We start from the raw sequence: 25,313 nt of genomic DNA, 5'->3' as shown, positions 1-25,313 counted from the left end.
CTGCTTTGGAAGATATTCACCAGCATTTTATAAAGTAGTTTGTCTGCGTTGTATACTGGATGTTCTATAAATGCACTAGTTTGTGCCGTGAACTTCTATGGTATAATTACAGTATGTAGAATTTTTAATTATCCACACAACTCCTGCCATTATAGTTAGTGAAGGTTGTAAGCCAGCAATCAAACACAACAGTGACCAAGTCAACTTTTTGTACTTTGTACTTCTGTTCTACATTGTAAGTGTTTTAAAGACGACTCAATAAAACATTAAAGGATATAGGTTTTTTTTACTTGTCTCGGGGGAAGGATTAAAGATGCAGTACTTTGAAATCCTGAATTTCCTGAAATTCTGCATTTTTAGGTGCTTTTGTTTTGACATATTGTAATTTGTAGACTAGGTTGAAACTTGTGTGGTTGAGACATGCTCTTGAGTGTATGTGAAAATTAAAGTATTTAGACTCGTGTAGTTCTAGGATCTCACCGATTTAGGTGGCTGTCAATATTATATATATTGTATTTCGAGCAGTCCTTTTCGGTTCAATCTAATGATTATTATTATTTTTAACATTGAATATAAAAACAGGAAACGCTAAACCCTGGAAGGTCACATCTTTGTGCAAAGGAAACAGATGTAGATGGCGAATCTGCTGCTAATAAAACAATCAGTTTTAAACTATAAAATTCACTTCAAAACTAGTTAAAACTGACATTTTCACACATACAATCAAGGGCAAACTTTGTTAAAGTGCATGATCATTAATTTAGGCTAAAAGATTACACAAATTCATTTTGGATGATCATGATAGAGATGTTTGTGTTGGACAGGCTGGAATGTGGTTCAAATTTTAGGTCAGCGGCCTCCAGGGGTCACTCGCCGCTCCATGGGACTGAGTAGTCGTGCGGGCGTTGGGTGGAGGAAATGGGTGTGTCGGATAATAATACTGTACATTGAAAATAAATCATGTAACTTATTTTCTTGATTGTTTAACGCCAAAGGAAGGTGGCTCGATTAGAAAAACTTGCAGCTGATTCAGACTGAAGAAGACCGGCAGGGAGGAATGTTATTTGAGAACAGGAAGGAGGTTGACGTGATTTCCGCAGGTTTAGACCGGGGAAAGTTGTTTCCTGAAGTTGTCACCGACTGAGCGGATCATTTCCACGCGAAAGTCCCAGCTGCTTGAACGAAGGAAATAAAACGAAGGAAACAAACACCAAAATGGCGTGTACAGGTCTTTCTTTCCGCTGCTAATAAGCTCTTTTATTATTTCTCGTCTGCCGGTTTAGCTGTTCGCGTGACAGGAAGATGAGCTCCGAGACTGAAGACGCAACAGGTAATAAAATATGACAGCGTTAAACTTTAATCTGCTTCTCACCTGATAAACTCGACTGTGAGGAGACTTTGAGGGTTTAATGACGTGAGTTTGAGTAAATATTAACCCGAGGCTTGTCTTCATTAAGGCCTGTTGATGTTGGACTGAAAAACGACGTGCTAGCTTCATTAGCCGTAGAAATGTACAGGCTTAGCCACCAGCTAAATCCTCTGCTAAAACAAGTCACGTTGTACAAAGTACGTGTAAACAACATATATTTGCAGTCTCAACAGAAATACTGCACTGAAACAATACTTAATTATTTAAAGTAAAACTACTGCACTAAAACACTACTTCATTGTTAAAAGTAAAACTACTGCAATGAAAAAATACAGCAGTAAAACTACAGCACTTGAACGCACCATATGTACTGTATTTAGTCAGAATTCTGACAGCTGCTGTCATTGTGTACAAGTAAATGTTTGTGGAAATGCATAAAACTACAGTGTTTTGCTTTCTGTGTTTAAATGTCATCTCTCTGTATTCTATTAACTTAGTGTGCACAAAGTAGTACCATTAACAGTAAGATGAAGAAAATTGACATCAGTGTTAAATCTAAAAATAAGTGAATTATTATTATTTAGGACTGCAATGATTCATCCATTATTAACTGATTACTGAATTAATCATCAACTATTTTGATAATTGTTTAATTGGGTTTGAGTGTCAGTAAAAAACAAGGTTTCTCCATTTTTTTATGCATCTTAAATGTGAATATTTTTCTAGTTTTCTTTGCTCCAATTTCCGTGTTTATTATTAACTGGGAAAATAATTAACATATTATGGAAATAATTGTTCGTTTCAGCCCTATTATTATTATTATTATTATTATTATTATTATTACAACAGATACAATATCTGCACTACAATCATGTCGGTGTGGAGCAAAGTTGTATAGTGTGCGCATTATAATCTATATTCAATAAAATGCTTTTGTTACGCATGGATGGAAACATGTATTATTTGACTGTTTTCTGTACTTTTTCAAAGTATATAATATCAGACAAAGAGAGATAGAGATAGAGATACAGTGACATCAAATTAGATTTAATCTCTCTTTTTTTTCTGTTCAGTATTTCCCAGTCATGTCATACTTTTAGAAACTCCTTCTAATCTTGTGACTTTACTGTTTTAACTATATTTGTGTGACTCCATCTCTCATGATGCAAACAACCTTAAAACATCCCAATGTCATTTTTCTAGAGGCGAACTTACAGGCCCAGCTAGCCGAGTATCGAGCTCAGGCTGAACACTGGCAGGGAGTGGCGACGATCTGTGAGCTGAGCAAACAGGAGGAACTGGCAGAGCTGCAAAAACAATGTGATCAAGAGATCCAGTCGCTGCAGGAGGCTCTCAGAGGTCAGTGTGTGTGTGTGTGTGGGGGGGGGGGGGGGGGGGGGTGGGGGGGTGGGGGGGCTGGCTTTTTGTACGCCCAAAGACATTTTTGGCAAGAAAAGAAAGAATTGAGAGCAAAAATAGTGATAATCCATACTTATTATATCCAGTGTTTTGCACCACTGTCCCGAAAAACATCCCGAATAAAATGCTCAGAGTACATAAGTAAATGGTATATTTACAGGCAATTTTTTCACAAAGTGTTTTCTTATGCAGATCTCAGCCCATTTCACAGACCTCCAACAACAGAGTTGTCTGTCTGTTTTGGTGCCATTTTTTTTTTACTTTGGCCTTGGGTCTTATCAGAAAGCATGGAGCTCCCAGAGATCCTGAGCTTCTCTATGGGATTATAGTAACACTTTTATTCACACATACTGAGTGACTCTGCATTTCTCTCAAACTATAATCAAACTCTTATTTTGTTAAATATGCCAAATCTGCAGAAACTGTTCCACTACATATTCTTGTGCGCAAACCACATGAAAACAAAGGTGTTACATTTGGTTTGGCTGGAACAACAATTACAGCCAGTCAGTGGTATTATGGACATGTTGAGTGTTAAATTGGTGTGCCACTAGTTATCAAGTGACGCTGTAAATTAAGATTCAAAAGACAAAAAAACCCCCCAATGATCTAAGATGATTAATTAACGCCATGTTGCTCAATAATATAAATTACTGTTTCTTTTTCTGTAATCTAAACTGTTAGAAGTTTATCGTTTAACATTAGGTGGATATTTGATCCAAAGCTCAATGATTTCATGTTCGTTTTATCGTCCTGTTGTTTTTACAGAGACAGCAGAGCAGTATGAGGCCAGGATAGCTGTTCTCCAGTCTCAGTCTCTGGAGTTGAGAAGAGCTGGGGGACAAAACCTGGTGAGTGTTGAACGCTTTGTCACTTTGAAAACATTTTTTTTGTGTTTAGCTGGTCTAACGACCACCATTTGTTTTTCTCCACCTGTTAGATGCGTGTAAGAAAAGGCAAGGCGGACTCTGAAGTCTCCAGTCACGAATCCTCGACACTGAACAACAGCAACAGTCTGACGGAGGCCGAGGTGGCGGCTTCGACTAACAGGAGACACAGTCATTCAGCAGAGCATGAAGCTGTGGCAGAGGGAGAAGGAGCTGCGCAAACAACAGAGGGATATTTTTCACTGCGTCACTGCGACTCTGCCTCGTTATCCTCCTTCTCCTTAGACACACCCTCCCTGCCGAGAAAACGCCACTCTCAGGAAGACACAGACTCCCTGGTGTCAACAGGAACTTTGGTTCCTGAAGCCATTTACCTGCCGCCGGCTGGACACCGGCTGGTCACACACAATGACTGGGATGCTCTTAATGCTCAGGTAATATCTTGTCTTGTCTCAAAAGACTTTTACAAAGTCACAAAATCCACATGCAGAAATGTAGGAAAATCATGCCTTTTATTACTGATGAATATTATTACTTTCAGGTGTCGGAGCTGCGAGGCGAGGTGAGCCGGTTGCAGGATGAGAAGGAGGAGCTGGAGAGAGAACTGGACACACAGACCAACCACACACACAGACAGGTGTGTGAGCCTGTTCCTGCACACTGCATCCTCAGACAACAAACATCACAGGGCGGAGAATTACATTTACAGTCTTAATACACATGTCAATGTGTGCGGGTGTGTTTGTTCAGGTAACAATGCTCCAGGGTCAGGTGCAGAGCTCAGAGGCCCTCCTCCAGGATCTGCAGAAATCGTTTAGCCAATCACAGAATTCCGTCCAGAGTTACCTGGTGAGTGAAGGCATGTTAATCTTACCTAGTGTACCTACTGTCCTACTGTGTGTCTGTTTCAGGCATCATAGTTTCTCTAAAAGACAATAATATTATATGTGGGATATACAAACTTTATTCCACATTATGGATTATACATTTAGAATAATGTGGAAGTGCTGGTACCTTTATAATTTCCTATGGTCATTACTACGTTTCTACTTTCCTCTTTATACCCCCTTGCGCACTGTTCAATAAAGGCATTTTGTTCTTCTTTTTATGTTGCCTTTCTTCTTAATCAAAAACCTTGGCCAAAACCTGAAAGACAAACAGAAATTTTGGAGCAGAATTATTTGTATTTAACAAAAACACCTTACTGAGTGGGAGCTGATGATCACTTTTTTTTTTTGTGCCCAGGCAGAGTTGTCTTTTTCTCAGAGGAAGATGTGCAATGAGCTGTCCAGACTGAAAGGAGAGGAGGTTGGTGACGACGTACCAGACTCCAGTGCTGCATTCACAGCAACTCTGCAGGTACCATGGTTATTTCACTGGGTTTTACATTTACACAATATCTTATTATGTCATTGGTGCTGGAGTGAGGAAGCTTCATTTCAAATCCATTTTTATCTTAAGACTTTTGCAAACATGGACTGAACAACAATTGGTATAGTGTCACATTGGCAACACATCAAGTACACTGACGACTATACTTCTACAAAATTAGAAACCTGTTCATGTTCGTGTGTGACTTTTTGGTAAATACTGTATAATAAGTACAGAAGTCGACTGATAAGGTTTTTTTTCTATGGCTTGTGCAATAGATGTTTTATAATTGGCTAATACCGATTTAAAAAAAAAAATGGTCTCCTGCTTGTGTTGTCAATGTGTGTTCACTGTCAGACTCACCTGCAGGGGCCGCACTGTGAGGAGCGCCTTCGCATTGAGATCGTGAACCTGAGGGAGCAGCTGGACAATCGCGCAGAGGAGAGCGGTGAGTGGATCACATCATTATTTAGGTAGCATCGCTTTACTCTGCGTTCTGACTGTGACACTTTTCTTTCACATTTTCTTCCTTTTCTCGCGTCCTCGCTGCTCCACTGGCATCTTCTGTCATCAGAGGTTTTAGAAGGTGAGTGAACAGCTCATTATTGACAAATGTATTTTGTACTCTCATTTAAGACAACAATATTATGACATTTAATAATGTGGAGTTTTCTTTTTATTCAGCATAACATTGAAAAGAGTTTAAAAACAAAACCATGATGGTGTAGTTGATTTCTTAGTATGCACTTATTGCATCCTTGTGTGTGTGATTGTGTGTCCGTGCAGTGCAGCTGTCCAGTCTGAAGACGGAGACAGAGAGGGTCCAGGCTCAGAAGGACCAAATGCAGGCTGAACTGGCAGCCTGTCGCGCAGAACTGGACGCTCTACGGGTGGCGCTCTCTCATGTACACAGCACTAACAAGGCTCTCAGCAAAGATAAAGTAAATCCCTTTCCCTTAGGCTCTTGCCTGAAGTATATATGATGTGTGTGTATATATTAACACACCTTTTACCAAACACTCTGATCTTAACCATGATTGGCTCTCTCTGGCAGGCGGCGCTGCATCAACAGTGTTTGGAGCTGCGGAGTCAAGTGATCAGCATGCGTTCTCAGGTCGACACCAGTCAGACAGTGCAGAGGGACTTTGTGCAGCTCTCCCAGTCGCTGCAGGTAGGCACCAATCTACACGAGTATAAAACTGGAACGGTAGGAATGGTTAAAAGTTAAAATGTGTTACTCATATGGATGATCTCACTTACTCCAACGTGACTCGTAAACAACACCTCAGGTGAAGCTGGAGCTGATTCGGCAGACCGAGACTCTGGAACAAGTGAAGGAAATCCTGGAGGAGGGAATCACTGATGCTGGTTCTTCACCTGCGGACGACTTGTAAGTTTTAAAAAGTCACACTGGAACCAAAGAATCGTGGACCAAGATGAAATATCCTCCAAAGTGACCAATAATGACTGACTGACCACACGTCACGTTTATTAAAAAAAAAAGAAGACAGTTTTGAAGAGTGAGAACCGGATTCACCACAGAGTATTATGACACTGGAGATGCTGCACAAACAGAGAAGTGATGATTTTTGTTTATTTGTTGAAACTGAAACTGTTGCTTCTCGACCAAACATCCAGAAACACATGTAAATATATTCTGTTTATAACAAGACATGACTTCAGAAAAACACTCAACAGTTTAACACTTATATGTACGGTAATATGTAAACTACTTTATTGAGATGATCGCGTTAAGCACTGGATCGTCGTCTGAACATTCCCTACATCGGCTGCATTTCAGATGTAATAATGTCTCTTGTATTTATTAGTTTTTCCCCTTTCAAGCTTAGTTTTGTCAAATACTGTATTTCTGTTTCTCCATAATTTCATAGATTCTAACAAATTAATAATTGTGCATCAGGAAATTTAAAGAAAATGTGAATTTGTTTCGCCGTGCCAATTTTTATTGAATACATTCTGAAAACTAAACGTGGGTTTTCATGTCTTTGAATTCTCAATCAAACAATTAGTATGATTACATTTCTGTGACTATGGAGAATATCTAAGACTAATATTCATATTTGTTACATGCATAGACCGTGTATGAAAATGGACAGAGTTTTCCAGTCGCTAAATGAATAAATAAATGTGAAGCCTCGAGATTCACAATTTAACCGGGCACCATGTCAGTTTTTGAAACTGGAGATTTTCCAAAATTGGACAAGCTGTCAATCAAACGTATCCACTGAAATACTTTTCTTTTTTTGTCTATTTTCCTCTAAATGGGAGCATCATTTTCTATTAAATAAGATTTGGAACGAGGAATTGAGATCATTACCAACTCGGGAAGATGTTAACTGTTGTGATATATCAAATGAAAAGTCGGCCCCTTTTCCCAAAGGCTTCCATTAAGTCGCCCTCTGGTGGCTACTTTGGTCCTACTTTCTGGGCTTCAGACTGGCAACAAACTTTTGTTAACAATGTGGAATACAAATAGGTTTTATTTAATTTAGAGCAGGGTTTCTCACTCCTGGTCCTGCATGTTTTAGGTGTTTCTCTGCTCCAACACACCTGATTCAAATAAATGGGTCATTATCAGGCTTCAGCAGAGCTTACCAACTAGCTGACCATTTGAATCAGGTGTGTTTGATTAGCACCTTGCACCTTGATGCAACTAGAGTTTAAAACAGGTGCTTAAATCCAAATGAAAAATATTGGAGAGCATAAACAGAATGGACGGATTGATGAGGAACTTTAACTTCTGAAATAGTAAGTCATAAATAAACTGTCTGTACCTTTATTTTTAGAGAAACTAGTATTTCGTCGTCTTTGTTGACACATCACAGCCATTTTATCACTTAATACAATACATTTGTGACATCCAGCACCTTTAACAAATTAGTCACATTATAATACCTTCAATAAATTACACACACACACCCACAGAGAACAGGAAACTAAACGCAGCGTCTGACATTTAATACATAGCTTTATTCTTTAAGAATAGAATCAACACAGAATGGTTTTAATAACTTTAACCTATATATTATATTAATTTCAGTACATACACAGAAAAAATATTTTGCAGCTTTATTTGGTGTATTACTTTCAGATGGCTTGCGTGTTTTTTTTTTCTGTTGTATTCAGGCCACTTGATGTTTTTCATCACATTATGTGACTGTAGGCAGACTCCCGGTCCGTGGGAGTGCTCCGCCTTTCCTCTCCATCCCTCAAGCCTCTGTGCTCTCTCTGCTTCACACCCTCTGTTGCACTTTGCCTCTACACTTTACCTGTGGGAGAAAACAGAGGCTTATCAGTTGTAAGTTAATGGCAGCAGGCTGACGTGATGTGTCAAGGCTGTATTTGTTTTAGGGGAATTACATTTTAGAAGAACTACATTAATTTTTTTACGGAGTTGAGTGAATGCAAGGACTGAAGCTGCTGTGAACCCGGTTAGTGTGTTAAAAAGAATACCATCTCTACCTATAAGCATCATAGGTAGATAGTTTAATCTTTTTTAACGTTACACAACCTAATCATGAAAAGTAAAATGTGTTGTTTTTAATGGTGGTTTATGTGCAGGACAATTTCCTGCATGGGACCGCTAATTTTCAGTCTTTGCTGGTTGCCTGGCAACTGCTGTGAGCCAAGGCGTCACTGGTGTATTAAGAAGAGGAACCAATAGATAGATATTAGCCACTTCACTAATTCTGCAGCTGCATCTGTGGTGTGAGTAGTTTTCCTTAGTTATCTTTTACTAATTATGGTTAAATGTCTTCCGTTAACATCAGATTATGTTTTTGCTTTGGGCACATTTCTGGCTAAACATTTCCCCAACTTTCAATCTTTATGGTAAACTGAGATAACTGGAAACGATAAGAGAGGGGTTTCAAGGAAGCACATTTTCAGAAATGTTAGATTATGATATATATATATATATACATATATATATATGTATGTGTATATGTGTATATATATATATGTATGTGTATATATGTTTATGTATATATGCACATTTGCTTTATAACATTGTTATGTTACAAAGTGACTGTGATGTTAGCTTGAATTAGCATGAACAGTGTCTAATGTTTTACTGTGTTCACAAAATGCATACTATTAGGGCAGCGAAAGCATGTTCGAAGCAGAACGCACACATGGACTTACCAGTTTGTTTGTTTTTTCTTTAAATATATTCATTCAGTTCTGCAGACTACTTGCAGCAAAAAGCTAAAGTAGCTTTTTAAGGCGGCAACTGTGTAGCTAGCCGTTTAGCCAATAAGCTCGTCGATATGATGCTGATGCTGAGAACTATTGTTGTATCACAGCTACATTCACAGCTCAAAAAGACAATAAAACATTTTCAATAAAGTGACTTAAAGATGGAAAATAAATACCCATGAATGAAACCTTTAGCACGTGCACATGCAGAGTTCATAAACCTTTTTGCTGGAGTCAGGGGAATACCTTGTTTGTTACGGGGGTTTGACAGAGGGGAACAGGTTTAGGCTGAGTTGTCAAAGAAGGGAAAAGTGAAAAAGTGCATCCAAGGAGTCAGAAGGTGCAAAGATAAGTCAAAAAGACATTAAAACACATTCTACTGCAAGGTTCTGGTTCTCAAACTGATGGATAAAACCATGTATATTTAAAATGTGGACAAAAGCAGAGCAAAACTTTTGTCAGTTACTGTGGCTACTGGTCAGACGTGGTTGTTACATTATCATAAAAGTAATTTCAAGTAAAGTGACTGAAGGCTCATCATCACCACCAGAAAAACAGGTTTGAATTCTTCCTGAGAGAGTCACCAACTCCATCTGTAGCTGACGCTGATTAAATTAAAACAAGTGATAGGTTAATTTAGCTTACCATCCAGATATGTGCGAGCCACAAACTTGAGAAGCTCATCAATGAGGATGACCGGCACGGAGAGCTTCAGCACCATCAACCACTGCTCCACGTTCAAGTGAGTGAGCTTGAAGATCATCTGTGAAGGAAGGAGAACACAGTGGTGTGTTTATAACTGCCGCATGAACAATACCGCTCACATTTATTCCAATGTAAATGTCAGATTATGTGTGCATGAAAAGTGAATTCTACTGGTTAAAAAAAAAAAACAGTTTAGCAGTTTGCAATGCTCCCGCAATCAGGTCTGATAGTATTTCTTGACAGAAGTTATTTTGACATGAAAGACGCAGCATAGAAATAATGTTATGTAATGTTTCTGTTCTCCTTGATCAAACAGAGGCAGAAATAGTTATCCTGATTTTACTGGTTAATGTGTGTTTGTGTGTAACTTGATAACGACTGTGACCTGATAACTGTGGGGAAATAAAACAAGCAGAGGAGAGGCAGTGTGCGTTAGGGACAAAGAGATGGATGTGGTGCACGATGTGGTGCCAAGACTCACGGGCAGGGGGTCGATGTAGATGATCATGAAGTGAAGGGACATGGAGAGGGTCATGGCAGCCATCAGCCAGCAGTTGCTCCAGGGGGGCATGCGCACCAGGGACTGGTTCTCAGACAAGCTGGGAGATGAGGAGGAGGAGGAAGATGGGGTTGGATGGGGAGGTGGAGTGGTACGTTAATGCATGAGGAAAAAATAATGATCTAAAGATATGGCAAATGCTCAATTGGTGTGTCATTGACTAGTTTCTGTTTGCTTATAAACCAGCGTCAGAGTTGAGCTTTTGTTTCTTGAAAATATATACGTTTTTATTTTTATTCTTTCATGCGTAAAAAGTAAAAGTAACATTACATTTAAAGCTACTCAAGAAAAGTCCATCATGAAAAGTACAAAAATGGGTTGAGTGTGTTTTATTTACCATTATACATTATAGTATTTCTGCTTGGTGCATGCAGTAGGTATTTTTTAAATTACCAGGTGTATATTAAAAAAAAAGTAAAAAGCACAGTAAGTATGAAGTAGAATTAAATAGAAGTACTTAAGTATGAGTAGTTGGATGTACATGGCCACTTCACATCACTAGGAGGATTATCTTTTTTTTTCTTCTTTCTCCTAATAACAGTGTTGAGGTTAGTGGTTGAAAACCTCCGAGTTCACACAGTGTGGTCAAACCTGTTCAAAGCGTTGCACATCTCAATGGTGACCAGCACAGACAGAGCCATGGTCATTGGAGGAGCAGCCTCAAACACATCGCAGTGGATCCCGTCAAAGTCTGGGTTATCGTCGCTGCACTGCATGAAGTGTGACTGATGACAGAAACACAAAATTGCTTCAGTTTGGTGCTGCTCTACAGATACACTACACTAACAACAATGTTGAATACTGACCAGTTGGTAGAAAGTAACCATTGGGCCCTCATCGCAGTACAGGAACCACCAGGCAGCTGCTGCAACAGTTGCGGCACCAACGTACCCTGGAGAACATTTATACACCAAGAATTAGATCCAAAAACAAAGCTTAATGATTTTAACCAGGTGATTTTTGTCCCTAAAACTAACTTCATACACATTCACAGCCAGCAACACACCTATCACACTGATACACACATCTGTGGATATGACAGATTCCTGAAATGCTCAACAGCAATATATAATCCTGGCAACTGGGTGAGAAATAAACTAATCAAAGACTGAAAATCCCCCATTTCTATTCAGTTAAAGACGTATTCACATATCTAACTTCAGGTGCTTGATTGTATTAAAGAGATTATCTGAATATCTGTGTTTTACCTCCAATCGCCAGATATCTGAAGAAGAGCCAGCCAGAGATGAGGGGCTCCTTGGGGGAGCGGGGAGCTTTGCCCATGATGTCCAGGTCAGGAGGGTTGAATCCCAGTGCGGTGGCAGGCAGACCGTCAGTCACAAGGTTGACCCACAGCAGCTGGACAGGGATCAGAGCCTCAGGCAGACCCAGAGCAGCTGTCAGGAAGATACTGAAGTAGAAGCACAATTTGTGTTTTTAGGTTTCACACAGTAGAAAAGTAGTGTAATATTGCCCTAAAAGGAGGTTCATATCATTAAGACCAGCAAAGTGTAATAATTTTAACACAAGCCTTTTATACAGTATGTACTATGGGCAAGGGCGTGGCTTTACGGAGGACACATCAATGCATAAGTGGAAATTTGTGAAAGAGAGTTTACAAAATCTATGGTATGCTAATTACGCTGTAGTTCCCTGACGTTGCAAACTGTGGAATTTTTTATTTTACAAGCATTCACTCCCGGGTCCAAAGACTCAATAATGCACACAGGTTTTTGGCTACTGCTCCGATCAGTGGGAATGTAAGAACCTGGCGTGAATATGCTACATTTTTCTCTTTGTCTGCTCTATTATTGCTATGACTATCACATATCAGAGCAGAACTCCTGAACTCACCAGACGACCTCGCCGACATTGGAGGAGATGAGGTAGCGGATGAACTGTTTCATGTTGTTGTAGATGGCTCTGCCCTCCTCAACAGCAGACACAATGGAAGAGAAGTTGTCATCGGCCAGGACCATCTCAGAGGCTGACTTGGCAACGGCAGTGCCAGAGCCCATGGCGATGCCAATCTCCGCCTTCTTCAAGGCGGGGGCATCGTTCACTCCATCACCGGTCTGAATGATGGGTAGAGAAGAAGCGTAGATTCAGAGGACATGACTGAGATTAAATCACTGTGTTTAACTTGAACACAAAGGCAGCTCTGTCACCTCACCATGGCTGTGATCTCATCAAAACCTTGCAGGAACTCCACGATCTTAGACTTGTGGGACGGTTCTACTCTCGCAAAGCAGCAAGCCTTTCGGACGGCAATCTTCTGATCATACGGAGCGAGGTCATCAAACTCACGACCAGTAAAGGCCTTGTTAGTGACGTCCTCATCCTCTGAGAAGATGCCAATACGGCGACAGATGGCTACAGCTGTGCCCTTGTTATCACCTATCAGTGGGGGAAAAGACATTAATATTGAGCTTTTTCTTCAGGCTTGTTTATTTCTGAGTTGTAACCTCTTAAACTGACCAGTAATCATGATGACACGAATGCCAGCAGCCCTGCACAGCTCGATGGAGCTCATAACTTCCTTGCGAGGAGGGTCAAGCATGCCGACACAGCCCACAAAGGTCAAATCAGTCTGGATGTAATGAGACAAAAAAAGGTTTACGGTTAAGAAAACAAATGTAAACTTTTCTTGACTTTTAGATCTCTTACTTTCTTGCCCTCCCATCACTCACCTCATAGTCTACAAACTTGGTTGCGTCCTCCAGGTTCATCTCCTCCTTCCTCAGAGGATTGTCGCTGGTTGCCAGAGCCAAGCAGCGGAGGGTGTCGCGACCCGTGCCCCACTCTTTGATGACTGACAGGATGTCGTCTTTAACGGGACCTGTCAGAGGTACGCGGGTGGTGCCCACGCGGATGTAGGCACAGCGGTCAATGACACCCTCTGGAGCACCCTGACATCACAAAAAGAAAAAGAAAAAAGACGTGATTTATTTTTATTTTATTGAGTCCCATGTCTTTGGTGATGTCCTAGTGTCACACACTCACCTTAACAAACATCTTGTTTCCCACAGGGGCTTTGGCGGATTTAGCAGGAGAGCAGTAGGCTGACATGGACTTCCTGTCTCTGGAGAACTCCAGGGTGAAGTCCTTCCTCATCAGCTGCTTGATCACCTGAAAGAAAGTGAAGCAAAAGCAGGTGAACTATTGAAATGTATATATATATATATATATGTGTGTATAAATCATATTAAGCTTCAGAACATTAAGCTTCTAACCCTAACCCTCACCCCATCCCGCTGCCGATTGGTCCGACGACATGATGTCACTATCTGTGATGGAGCTTCACCTTTGCTAATTGGCTGAGAGAAGTCACATCATTGTCCAACCTTACTGGACTGCGAAAGTGACCATTTATAGTCACTTGTCCGATAAAAGGTTACGCTCCAAGTTCTTTGAGCATGTGTACTGTCACTGCAAGTATAATCTTTCACATGCAACCAGACATTTGACCAATCATTCATGTTAAAGGTGCCATATTTGCATGAATGTGGCCAAAAACGGTTACTACATTCACATTCAAAATACAGAGGTCTTTTAGGTTTCGTTTTCTGACGTAACTGGCAACCCGTGGTCAGCAGCTGAGATTCTACTGACTGCAATGACTGGGAGACGGCGGTAGGTGGCGCCACATGCCAAAACATGATTTCAAAACATTTTTTATAATGCGAATATTTTGGCTCTACTGTTGTTGGTGAGTTCAGTTTGTTATGTGAATATTATTCCTGAGTCTCTGTAACAAATTAGGAGGATTTTATGGCCAGTTGCTTTAGATTTATTACATAATGCACCTTTAAGTAATTGATAATAGTCAATTCATTCATTGTCTACTGTTTTATCCTCCACATGAGGGTCGTGGCGAGCTGGAGCTAATCCCACATGACATACTGTAGAGTGAAAGGCCCTGCACTGATCGCCACTGATCGCCAGTCCATTATAGAACTTGAATAGATTTAGTTACTAAACCTAAAGACAGACGGACTTTTCCTCCTTGTCCAATATTATGCGGTGTGAGATCATGTGAAGACTTACAGAGCAGCACGTATTGGCCCTCTCCACCTTGGACAGGCCACGGACGTCCGTGTTGAACACGTTCATCTTCTCGACCAAACAGCACAGCGCCGTTTCAGTGGCTTCACCCACTTTCTCGTAAATACCCTTGGACTGAGAGAAAGAATAAACGTGAGGACGTTTTCAGCCTGATTTGAGCACAAACTATGCTTCTGTGCTGCAGACCTCATTGTAGTCCAGAGAAGAGTCGTTGCAGAGAGCACAGATGGTGGCCAGCTCAACCAGGCCGTCATACTGTCCACACTTCACAAGCGTATTATTCTTTGTTCTAAAATGCAAGACAAATATGTGTCGTCAAGATAACGTTCCTCAATATCGGGTCATTGTTTCATGCGTTTCCATTTGTCTGACACTTACACTTCTCCCTCAGGAGTGTACTTTGAGCCTGAGATGTCAAAGCGACTGAGGGAAACACTGTCACCATCCACTTTGTCAACGACGAACATCTGCATGGAAACAAAAAACACAAAGCTCTGTGTTGGATTGTTTCTGTTTTTTTAGTTTAGTTTGACACCAATGAGTGTGAACCCACCTTAGTGACACACATCTGGTTGGTGGTGAGTGTACCAGTCTTGTCCGAGCAGATGACTGAGGTGCAGCCCAGGGTCTCCACGGAGGGCAGGCTTCTGACAATGGCGTTCTTCTTTGCCATGCGGCGTGTTCCCAGAGCCAGGCAGGTGGTGATGACAGCAGGGAGGCCTGATGGACGCGTGAATTGAGCGCAGGGCATAAAAGAAGAACATGGAGAAGTTGATGTGAGGTGGGAAATATTTAAAAACAATTAGAAAGCTAAAACAAAGGTTTACGGATGAGGAAATATCAAGTTTGCGCTCTTAACAAAAGAAAATGATCCGCCACGTCTGCTCAAAAGCACCTGGACATGAGAGTCTGTGCCATTTGGCCGACTGACAACAGTGGTAGTCCCAATGCGGTTCTTAACACATCGGTTGGAGCACAACCAAAACTATTTTGTTCTCTAGGGGTATTTGTGTGAGGGGGGACCTGCGGGCCAGTCAGTCCTTTTGCACCCAGAGTCAGGTCTGTGTTCAGATTCTTGGCAAAAGTTAACTCTGACTGTGGTGCGGAGAAGGTCTGGAGAGCGTCCAGCTCAGTGACATTATGGTGGCATCAGTGTTTGCAGATGACGTTCTTCACGTATTAGGTATTGTCGGCACATTTTGCAGCTGACTGCAGTGTGAGGGTTTCTTACTTTCTCAGCTGTTTTTAGTCATTACATATTATGATTTAATTGATTGTCTTTTTGCCACTGAATCTCCTGTTTCTGTCTTTACTCAACTCTTTTGGGCTTCAAAACAAAACCCAACCAATACATGACCAAGAACAACAAACTGGAAACCACCATGCCAAAGTGTAATATATCCAAAAATGTTATTTAACTGTGCAAGATTGTTAAAACACTCTCTTAAGCCTACGACTCTCATCGGAATTTTCATACAGTGGGAGCTGCAGCATCATTTAGACCAGCGACACAGCCTGAATCTTAGATAATATAAACCCCTTGTGCGACCCAATGGAAGTAGCTCCCAGTGGTTTACCTTCAGGAATAGCAGCCACAGCCAGAGCCACAGCAATCTTGAAATAGTAGATAGCTCCACGGAACCAGGAACCTCCATGGACGGGGTCATTGAAATGGCCGATGTTGATTATCCAGACTGCCACGCAAATCAGGGAGATGACCTGGAGGATAGGATGTCGGAGGCATGTGTGAGATATTAGTTACATTACATCATTTCCATCCAGAATTTCAGTGTTCATCTCACTCACCTTGGAGAGCTGCTCTCCAAACTCGTCCAGTTTCTGCTGCAGTGGCGTCTTCTCCTGCTCGGTGGCGGCCATCTGGTCACGGATCTTACCAATCTCAGTGGAGACGCCGGTCGCCACGGCGATACCGATGGCTTTTCCAGCAGCAATGTTAGTGCCCTGAATGCAGTTTTGAGAGAGGAAGACGCTTGTCAGAACAATGGTTCAGCTAGCCTTTGTGCAACGATTAAGATTGGATGGATTGTCATGAGCTTTGGTTCACGTCCATGATAAACTGTAATCACTTCGCTGACCCTGTGACCTTAGTTTTGAGCAGTAGTATCCACATAAAACAGGCACCTTTAATGTCACACCTGTGCTTTTCCTCGTCTGATTATTTTTCTTCATCTATGTAAAGAAGAGTCAACTTTGAAGACATGACACAGAAGGAGCAGGATGCAGTAAAACTCACTCACAGAGAACAGCATGTTCTTCTTGTCCTGGTTGACAGCGCGAGGGTCTGGCACGGCATCAGTGTGCTTGATCACACTGACGGACTCACCTATAGGAAACACCAGTGTCGGTTGATCAAGGGTGAACGCAGATCATATCAAATATAAAGTCACTTTTGCGCTTTGTAACACCTACCAGTAAGAATGGACTGGTCTACACGCAGGGTTGTAGATTTGATGGAGATGATCCTGATGTCGGCCGGCACTTTGTCACCAACTAGGCACACAAACACACAAACACACACGTAAATGGTTTGTATTTATATAGCTTGATGAGCACTACAGCTTTACACATACACAACATACACAAGAATGTTACTTCATCAAAATCCAAATTTGATTTGGTCTCCGTCCATGTGGCTGCTTTTGGACAGGGTTATATAGTAGAGAGTGATATATAGTATATGAATCTGACTGCAGCATTACAGAGGGATGGAGGTATGGAGGGAGGTGGGGGGGGGGGGGTGCAGGGTTGATTGACTGGTTTTAGCACTCTGGATGGATAGTGGTGTTGTTGAAAACTGATACCACAGTCAGTCAGTCAGAGGGAGCGGGAGACCTTGGGGAGATCATGAAATGAAAGGAACAGGTGTACAACAAACAGAGGGAGAGGGTGAGACAGAAGAGGGAGTCAATATTAAATGTATTTATACTCAAGCTTGTTATTTTTTTTCTCTCTCTCCCACAGGTTTCTTCAGTTCCCCTCCACCCCTTTTTCTCCGTGACTGCCTTAAAAGGGTCCACGTTCAATCCCAAGGACATTAGTAGACAATGCATCTCTATATGAATAAATGTGAGTTGAGCAAACACACATGAGCGGACACTGATCCAGTAAATATGTGATGCTGAGCAGCTCCATATCTGGCAGTTTTCCATTTCACATTAGTAATCAGACATTATAATTGTAAAACAAACAAACTTTAACTTCATTATAAGTTTGTTTGTTCTGTGTCAATGTAGCTTTCCTGTGCTAAAGACCTTTTTACTGATTAATCATTGTTTCTTACAGTCTGGAAACTGAATGCACACAGACATCATTTACCAGTGTTTGCAAAATTGTGCAATACGAAGGATATTTTAATACTATCCCATATTTTATATACACAACATCCAGTTCATGCCACTCAGACATTTCATACTCATATTTGTTCCTATAAGTTTGCTTGAAAAGTTAGATTTCCTATGCATTACCTTTATTTTAACTTGTACTGGGGCTAATAGTATACTATTAATGTATTGTATACTGCTCCAAAAATGTAAAGGAACACCGAAATCACATGTGCATATTGTATGTATTGTCTGATTGGTTTGCAGCAGACACAGGAAGTCTGTGCCATGGATGGGAATCTTACCGGAAATCTCCACCACATCACCAGGAACCATCTCCCTGGCCTTGATTCTCTGCACGCTCTTCCTGTCCGCCCGGTAAACTTTCCCCATCTCAGGCTCGTACTCCTTCAGAGCCTCAATGGCACTTTCTGCATTGCGCTCCTGAGGTAAAGCACACACAAAACACATGTTTTATAGTCTATACCAGTGCTTTTTATATGGAGAGCCACTTTTTAATATTAGATATACACATAAATGTTAAGTAAAACAAAATAGCACATCTTCTTGTGTCTATAGAAATGACTGGTCCAAGAGCTGTTGAGAACAAAATGTTCAATTACAAAGTATTTGCGGTGTCTTTATCGTGAACACCAGGTGTGTGTCCGTGTGCATGACGGGATGTCCATCTGTCAGGGCAGTGTAATGCCGAACAGCAGGCTGGTCACAGAGTATTGTTCGGATCCGTCTTTGATTTCTTCGGAGGCTGCCCTCCAACGCCTCAAAGTGTAAAGCCCGACTTATGCCAGCCGCTCTGCCTATCTCTGTTCTCCCCATGCCCCCATGTGTGAATCCTTGTGCATAGTTTCCAAATGACTACTGCAGTGTTAATATGAACCCCTCACACTCACACACACACTCACTCACAAATTTGCACAGCTATTCTTCTTTAAACACCACAATGACTTCCATTTATTTGGACAGCCTAAATAAAGTTTTACCTAACCTTCAACCAGTTAACGTCTAACCCTAATCTGAACCTTAACCCCTAAAATTAACGAGTTCATTAGGACCAGGTATTGGTCTCTATGAGGACGACTGGTCCTGACGAGGTTAGCGTTTACGCCAGAAGAGCACACACACACACACATACGAGGCCTGTGGTAACCGGATCATCACACTGTATTCTTACTGTGGAGGACTGGGTCCCTTCATTTGCCCTGTTGGCTTAACCTTTCACCTTTTCACCTCTTGCTGATGTCATGCCACTCATTCTGGCTTCCCTTGAACTTCTCTGGAAGGAGCGTGTGTGCTCAAAGGGAAGGACATGCACATGCGACCAGAACGGACTGCACACACACATACACACACACGCACACACACACACACACACACACACACACACACACACACACACACACACACACACACACACACACACACACACACACACACACACACACACACACACACACACACACACACACACACACACACACTGTTGACTGTGACTGTTGCTAAGTTGAGAGTCTATTTAGGTGTGTGTGTAAAAGACAGTATTCAGGGACAGGTATGTGTCCTTGCGTGATGCAGCTGTACTTGTGTCTCTCTCTGTGTGTGTGTGTGTGTGTGTGTGTGTGTGTGTGTGTGTGTTGTCTAAAGTGAAAGTTATTGCTATAGCTCTTGCCCTGACTAATGTTTGTCCTAGTAGCCAGAGCTCTTTCTATAGATCTGTAATGGTACTAAAGTGTGAGGCATTAAAAGAAAATTAAGTCACTTTTTAATATGCATTATTCATTTAAAAGATTTATCATTTAAAGTTATTCACAATTGTGAGGGCTTGTGGTCTGTTTGTTGTCATTAAACAACATTGTAGACCATTATATTCAATATTCTGGCATGATATTAAACACATGCTGTACCTGTAGACATATTTTATATTCATCATATTTTATATGATAACAGCAATATTTTTTTTTGTATCAAACTAAAACAGATACCTAATGTGTCTTTTCATATTTCACTCTTATGCATGTATTATCGTTCATATTCGACAATTTCCACTCACTCACAAGGGAGTCAATTAAGTTTTTTTTTAAGTATTTATGATGATGACCATCAATCATAAGGATACCGAGACTGAGAAACATTGTTCTTCTGCAAATATGTGTCATATTTGTGACAAAAAATGTGTTGGTGGTGTTTAGGTGTATTTACAAAACTAGTCAGATTACCTTAAAATCACTTAACTTGCTATACTTAAAGTAATCTGGACAAGATACAGCAACAAATTTTTCAACAAACTTTTGTGTGGAAACTATATGTGACATCAAGTAGTTTCTGGTGAAAACATGTGCGTTATACCAACCTGCCACACTCCAACAACAGCGTTTGCGATGAGGATGAGGAGGATGACGAAGGGCTCGACAAAGGCAGTGACAGACTCCTCTCCTTCCTCAAACCAAGCAAGTACCTAAAACAGACAGGCAGGCATTAGAATGCAATTTTGGCAAAAACATGCAAATATTTGCCTAACTATTAACCAATTATTAGAATGTTTGCTGGTTACATTTTCTAATGAAGCACTAAAATATGTCATGTTTTTTTCTCTTATTAAGATTTAAGTACACTTTTGCTGAATGATGTTTACCCTTTACCTGTTAAAATGCATTAATCATTTAAATGTCCCTTTAATTTATGCTGCACAGATGTGAGGACTTGCAGTAAGTTAAGCTGTAGCCATATGTTGACACTATTTCACTCTTATACATGTATTATCGTTCATATTCTAGTGTTTGAACAATGGGATATTTTATTTTTGATATCAGTAAGACACTCAGGTTCCCCTCTTATTGTCAAATCTGTTGTGCACTTGTTGCCAAGGGTTACAGGGTCATCGTTTACTGCTGTTAGCTCCATCGCAGAGCTATTTTTGTGTTATGAAACATTACTAGATCGAATTACATTTTTACTGTCACCGCTGAATCTCATGTGTGAAGCCTTTCCCCTCCATGTGACTCGTCTCCAAACCTATAGTCTGACACGTGTGTGTGTGTGTGTGCAGGAGTTCCGTGTGTTTCCATCACAGATGTGTTTTGGGGAACCTTTCGTGTTGACACTGACACAGATTAGGTGCAGGCCAGTGGAGCGCAAAGCAGATCGGAGGGTTCACATCCTCCACCAGTTGCATTTTGCTTTGCATCACAGTCTTCTGTGTTTTTCTCTTATCTGCTTTTTTAAATCTCACATCTTTTCTCACCCTTATCTATAAAATAGGCTCCACTGCTCAGTCTCTCTCTCTCTCCGGTCTGTCTTCACCCTGCCTCTCTTCAAAGACACAATCGATCCCCACAATGAGTGTCAGAGCCTGTCAGCGTGTTGCAGTGCGAGGACATTCCTGTGTTTATGAATAGGATGGCCATGTATTTGCAGTATTTAGTGTTCTCCCTTTTAGAAACCATATACGCCTCTGAATCTATTGCTCTCGTTTGTCATTGTAGCAAACAATGCCATTGTGCAACCCAATCCCTGACTCCCCCCCGCCTCCCCCTCTCTGTCTCTCACTCTCTCCTACTGCCGCAAGCCGTCCCTCGTTCCGTCCATCCCTGACCTTTGTCCAAGGATACAGTTTCTCGTCCTGGCTTGAGACTTTCTTAAAATAAAGCTCCTACACACACACACGCGTGCACACAGTTGCGCAGTGGAGAAGTCGGGCCTTCTAAGGCCATTGTGACAGCTGTGCAGGGAGGCCAGAGGGCAGAGAATGAGGATAAAGACAATGTGTCCAGCCTTCTCTTCTCCCCAAAACAGTTTGGAGGGGGCACAGGACACAGAGGGATTCCTTGTGTTTGTTGCGTACACGAGTCCAAGTGTGATTTAATAGCTCAGTGATGTATGTGCGGAGAAGTTTGTCAGCTCGAATGTAACAGTGTCGTAATTCACAAAGAAAACATGCGAGGGGTTAAAGTAGACACAACTCATCACTGGGGGGGGACCGGCAAAGTCACCATTAGCTTATTTACTTAACACTTACATTTGTATTTGTCAGTGATGTTCCTGCTCTTTTATCAGATGTGTTTTAGTTCTGCTCTGAGGTACTTTGTGTTTGAAATGTATGACCTCTTTGCAACGACTTAGAGCAGCTAACGTTCAGCTCTGATGGTCCCTAAATTCAGTCTGACATAAATATCCAATTGGTGCTGCTTATTGTAAATGGCTTGGGCTCAATGGTGTAAAAAACACGTTATTTCACCTTCTCAGTGGTGAGCTTCAATATGATAGATTTGGTCATAATGGAACAAATAATCCTCTGTCCTCCAGCTTCTCAAAAATCTAGTGATCAATCAAAAGGGAAGAAACGATTTTTATATGCTATAGAAAAGCAAACACGACTCACGAAAGAGATGCAGGCGGCCAGCAGTAAGATTCTGACCAACAGGTCCTCAAACTGTTCCACCACCAACTCCCAAATACTCTTTCCTGATGAAAAGAAAATGACAATTTTCAATGATGTGAGAATATGTTCTTATATCTAAATGTGGAAATTTGTTGGCAATGAAAACAAATCTGTATATTTTAGGGGCATTTACATTAACATGGTATAAAATCTCATGCCACACATTTGTACTGAAGCTGTGTGTAGTGTAAACACATTATTTGCGCTACTATGACCATCTCCAGGCCAATGACAGGTGTTGACTGGGTGACAGGAAGTCGGGGGGGGGGGTGTGGGTACATGTCCCAAAGTTAAAAAAGCTGCACTCTGATCAACAGGATATGCAATTGATACATGAATAGAGAGCAGGTGTTTAAAGTGGACTCACCTTCCTCTGCTGGAAGCTCTGTGGGTTAAGAGAGACATATTAATAAAGCACAGCAGCATTCTACATTTACTGCTTTAATCGTGGCATTAAATGCAAATAATAAAGCCAACTTTTTTTTTATTTTTGTAACCATTCCATTAAAAAAAACAGAACACAGAGTATCTATAATTACACTGCACACATTCCCAGGCCTGCACATTGTTCAGGCCTTCGTGTCCCACTGTGTGACGTCACAAACTGACCTCTGCTGTGACCATTAAGTCTCTCTTTCTCTTATTATAGTTTGCTGTTACTGTGTCCACTGAGATTCTCCACACATGCTCACTGACAGTGTGACACTACAAACTAAGACATATGTGCTTAATTCCCTGACATTCAAATGTTTCAAATCTCAAAGTCAACTTTCAACCTTTATGAGAGTTTTTGTTGTTGGTTTCACCGCCTTCATCTCGCAGGATTGTCTTTAATCTGAGCTGAAAAGCAGTTAGTGGTGATTGTCAGAAACCTGAAACGGTGATGCACCTGCTCCACGAAAACCCCCCTCCCCCTCTTTCATCTTTGAGATAGTTTCCTTTAATTAGACTATCATCACATCATCTATCAGTCCTCAGTAGTCTTCTCACTTCCTCTCCTCCTCCACCACCTTCTTCCCTCTGTGCCTGTTTCTACCATTTCGTCTTGCTAGAAACCTCTCACAGTCATCCCAGCTACATCCAGCGACCTCCTTCCTTCTGCAGCTCCTCAATCACTACCCACTCTTTCTGTCCACTCTCCATAGCTCCATCCAACTGTCCCCCCCCCCCCCCTCACCGTTGAAGCCATATCTTTCCAGGTTCTTCTTGACCTGATCTGGAGACAGGCCTGTGTCCTCAAAGACGCCAAAGTGGGACAGAACGTCCGCCGACTCTTTCATGTGTGCGTTCTCCATCCTCGCTGAACTGGAGCGGCTTCAGGACAAAGGAGAAAAAAAAAAAAAAACACAGAAACACATCAGTCTGAGTGGCTCAGCTGGCCTCAAAATGAAACTTAAAACAACTAGAGAAATGATCACCCACCACTTTCTTAAAGTGTGGGATTGGGATTATACACTGGCAACCCCCTTTGTTTACACTCTCTCTTCCCCCCTCTCGCTCACTCTCTCTCTGGGCTGTTGCTCACCTCTCGGAGCCCTGGACTGACAGAAAGTGCAACCCGGCAAACTGTCCTGAAAAGTTTTATACACATGAAAAAGTGGCCTCATTGGTGCTTGCTCAGCGTGAACTCAGCCCTCATTGGCCGAGAACATCACATATAAGTGGGCAGGGCACTGATGGTGCTGGCCCGTGGTAAAGAATAGGCGGGAGGGTGCGAGGGGCAACAACTGCAGGGGGGTCGAGCACCCGTCACGCTGGAAATAAGATGTACATTTGAGAGCATGCATGGTCAGAAACAAGGAGGGGCGATGTAATGGCTTTCTGAATGAGAGGTAGGGGACATTGATGGGAACATGACAGACCACTACTGTGTGTGTTAAGTGGGTGGTTGTGGTAGGATCAGTGGTGGAGTGGGTCATCTTCCAACTGGGAGGTTGGGGGTTGGATCCCTGGCTCCATTAGCCCACATCCTGGGCAATAATACACTTAACCCCAAGTTGCTCTTGACGTCTACCTCGGTATCTGGTGAATGAGGAGGATAGAAAATAAGCTCTGCATATAAAACACACTATAAAGAACTACTGTGTTTGATAACAACTACAAACCACTTAAACTGTGACATCATTCACACCAAGAAAAAAGAATTTGCCTCTAAACTCAACAAATTATTTAATTTACGTTTTTTTAAGTTCAGTGTTTATTAGCTGGAACTAAAACACACTATCCATAAGTATGTTTGTATAAGTGTATAATCGCTTTAAAATAAAAATGATCGGGTTTTTGCAGCCTTAGAATAAGCCTTTTGTATGTTAAGGCCAAAAGAACGAAATCCTCTCTGGTACATGAAGGCCGCGGTAGATCCTTGACTGTGCTTGTGAATCCGCAGTCTCACCATTAGGTGTCACTATCATTTAAAATCAAGACAATGCAAGTATGTGTAACTCTTTCTCACTCTATGGGAGGAGAGGAGGTTGGATTTGATGCATCACTGTTAACAAATTGACTGCCGTCAAACGACAGAACAATGTATATTTTGCTGATAAGAACAATAAACGGCGTCAGTTTTCCTTCCATATTTGACAAATATCCATCTATTAAGATGATAATGAGGCAGTGTTTGGACAGAAGGGGGAGGACCAGGTGTGATGTTGTCTCTCTAGTGCATGGAAGACTAAACAAATCATACACAGAAGAAGACAACAATAGTCTAATTTCAATTACATGCAGATAGATGTGTGGGTAGGTTCCCATTTGTCCACATCATGGTTATCCAAAACACTTTGAGTCTTCATTGGAATTGTAGCATAAAGACGCCTCTTAGATGAGTCCACTTGCTACTGACAGTATAATTATTAATGATAATTATTGGTTTGGAAACAAGTTCAGAAAAGCTGCTTTGTGTAAGATGCTCTTTGCACAAAAT

General features: G+C 41.4%; 2 protein-coding genes across 2 annotated transcripts; one reads left to right on the top strand and one right to left on the bottom strand.

Annotated features, from left to right (window-relative positions):
* Positions 1-1,195: 1,195 nt before the first annotated feature.
* On the top strand, positions 1,196-8,330 carry rabep2 (rabaptin, RAB GTPase binding effector protein 2). Its single transcript, XM_083896053.1, has 11 exons — positions 1,196-1,330; positions 2,573-2,728; positions 3,557-3,639; positions 3,729-4,109; positions 4,217-4,312; positions 4,426-4,524; positions 4,921-5,034; positions 5,416-5,494; positions 5,833-5,987; positions 6,101-6,217; positions 6,336-8,330. Exons 1-11 carry the CDS (start codon positions 1,303-1,305, stop codon positions 6,438-6,440), a joined length of 1,413 nt encoding a protein of 470 aa, XP_083752179.1. The 5' UTR covers positions 1,196-1,302; the 3' UTR covers positions 6,441-8,330.
* A 1,565-nt stretch (positions 8,331-9,895) lies between these two features.
* Positions 9,896-23,936, bottom strand: atp2a1 (ATPase sarcoplasmic/endoplasmic reticulum Ca2+ transporting 1; the record flags this gene model as incomplete). Its single annotated transcript, XM_083896052.1, has 24 exons — positions 23,813-23,936; positions 23,568-23,704; positions 22,758-22,775; positions 22,331-22,413; positions 20,303-20,407; positions 18,240-18,378; positions 17,024-17,104; positions 16,852-16,937; positions 16,400-16,555; positions 16,171-16,312; positions 15,147-15,313; positions 14,972-15,060; positions 14,780-14,882; positions 14,576-14,707; positions 13,532-13,657; positions 13,219-13,437; positions 13,007-13,118; positions 12,702-12,925; positions 12,383-12,603; positions 11,737-11,939; positions 11,335-11,420; positions 11,120-11,253; positions 10,451-10,568; positions 9,896-10,027 (listed from the first exon to the last, which is right to left on the bottom strand). Exons 2-24 carry the CDS (start codon positions 23,683-23,685, stop codon positions 9,896-9,898), a joined length of 2,994 nt encoding a protein of 997 aa, XP_083752178.1. The 5' UTR covers positions 23,686-23,704; positions 23,813-23,936.
* Between the last annotated feature and the right edge of the window lie 1,377 nt (positions 23,937-25,313).

The sequence above is a fragment of the Microchirus variegatus genome, assembly GCF_963457635.1.
Source record: "Microchirus variegatus genome assembly, chromosome: 10".
NCBI lineage: Eukaryota > Metazoa > Chordata > Actinopteri > Pleuronectiformes > Soleidae > Microchirus > Microchirus variegatus.
The sequence above is the reverse complement of the archived record's forward strand: the minus strand, read 5'-3'. Positions and strand labels throughout refer to the sequence as shown.

Coding starts and splice junctions, on each gene's coding strand:
- rabep2 (XM_083896053.1), top strand. CDS start 1,303: ATGAGCTCCGAGACTGAAGACGCAACAG. Junction 5,035..5,415: donor CATTCACAGCAACTCTGCAG/GTACCATGGTTA, acceptor ACTCACCTGCAG/GGGCCGCACTGTGAGGAGCG. Junction 5,988..6,100: donor AGGCTCTCAGCAAAGATAAA/GTAAATCCCTTT, acceptor TCTCTCTGGCAG/GCGGCGCTGCATCAACAGTG.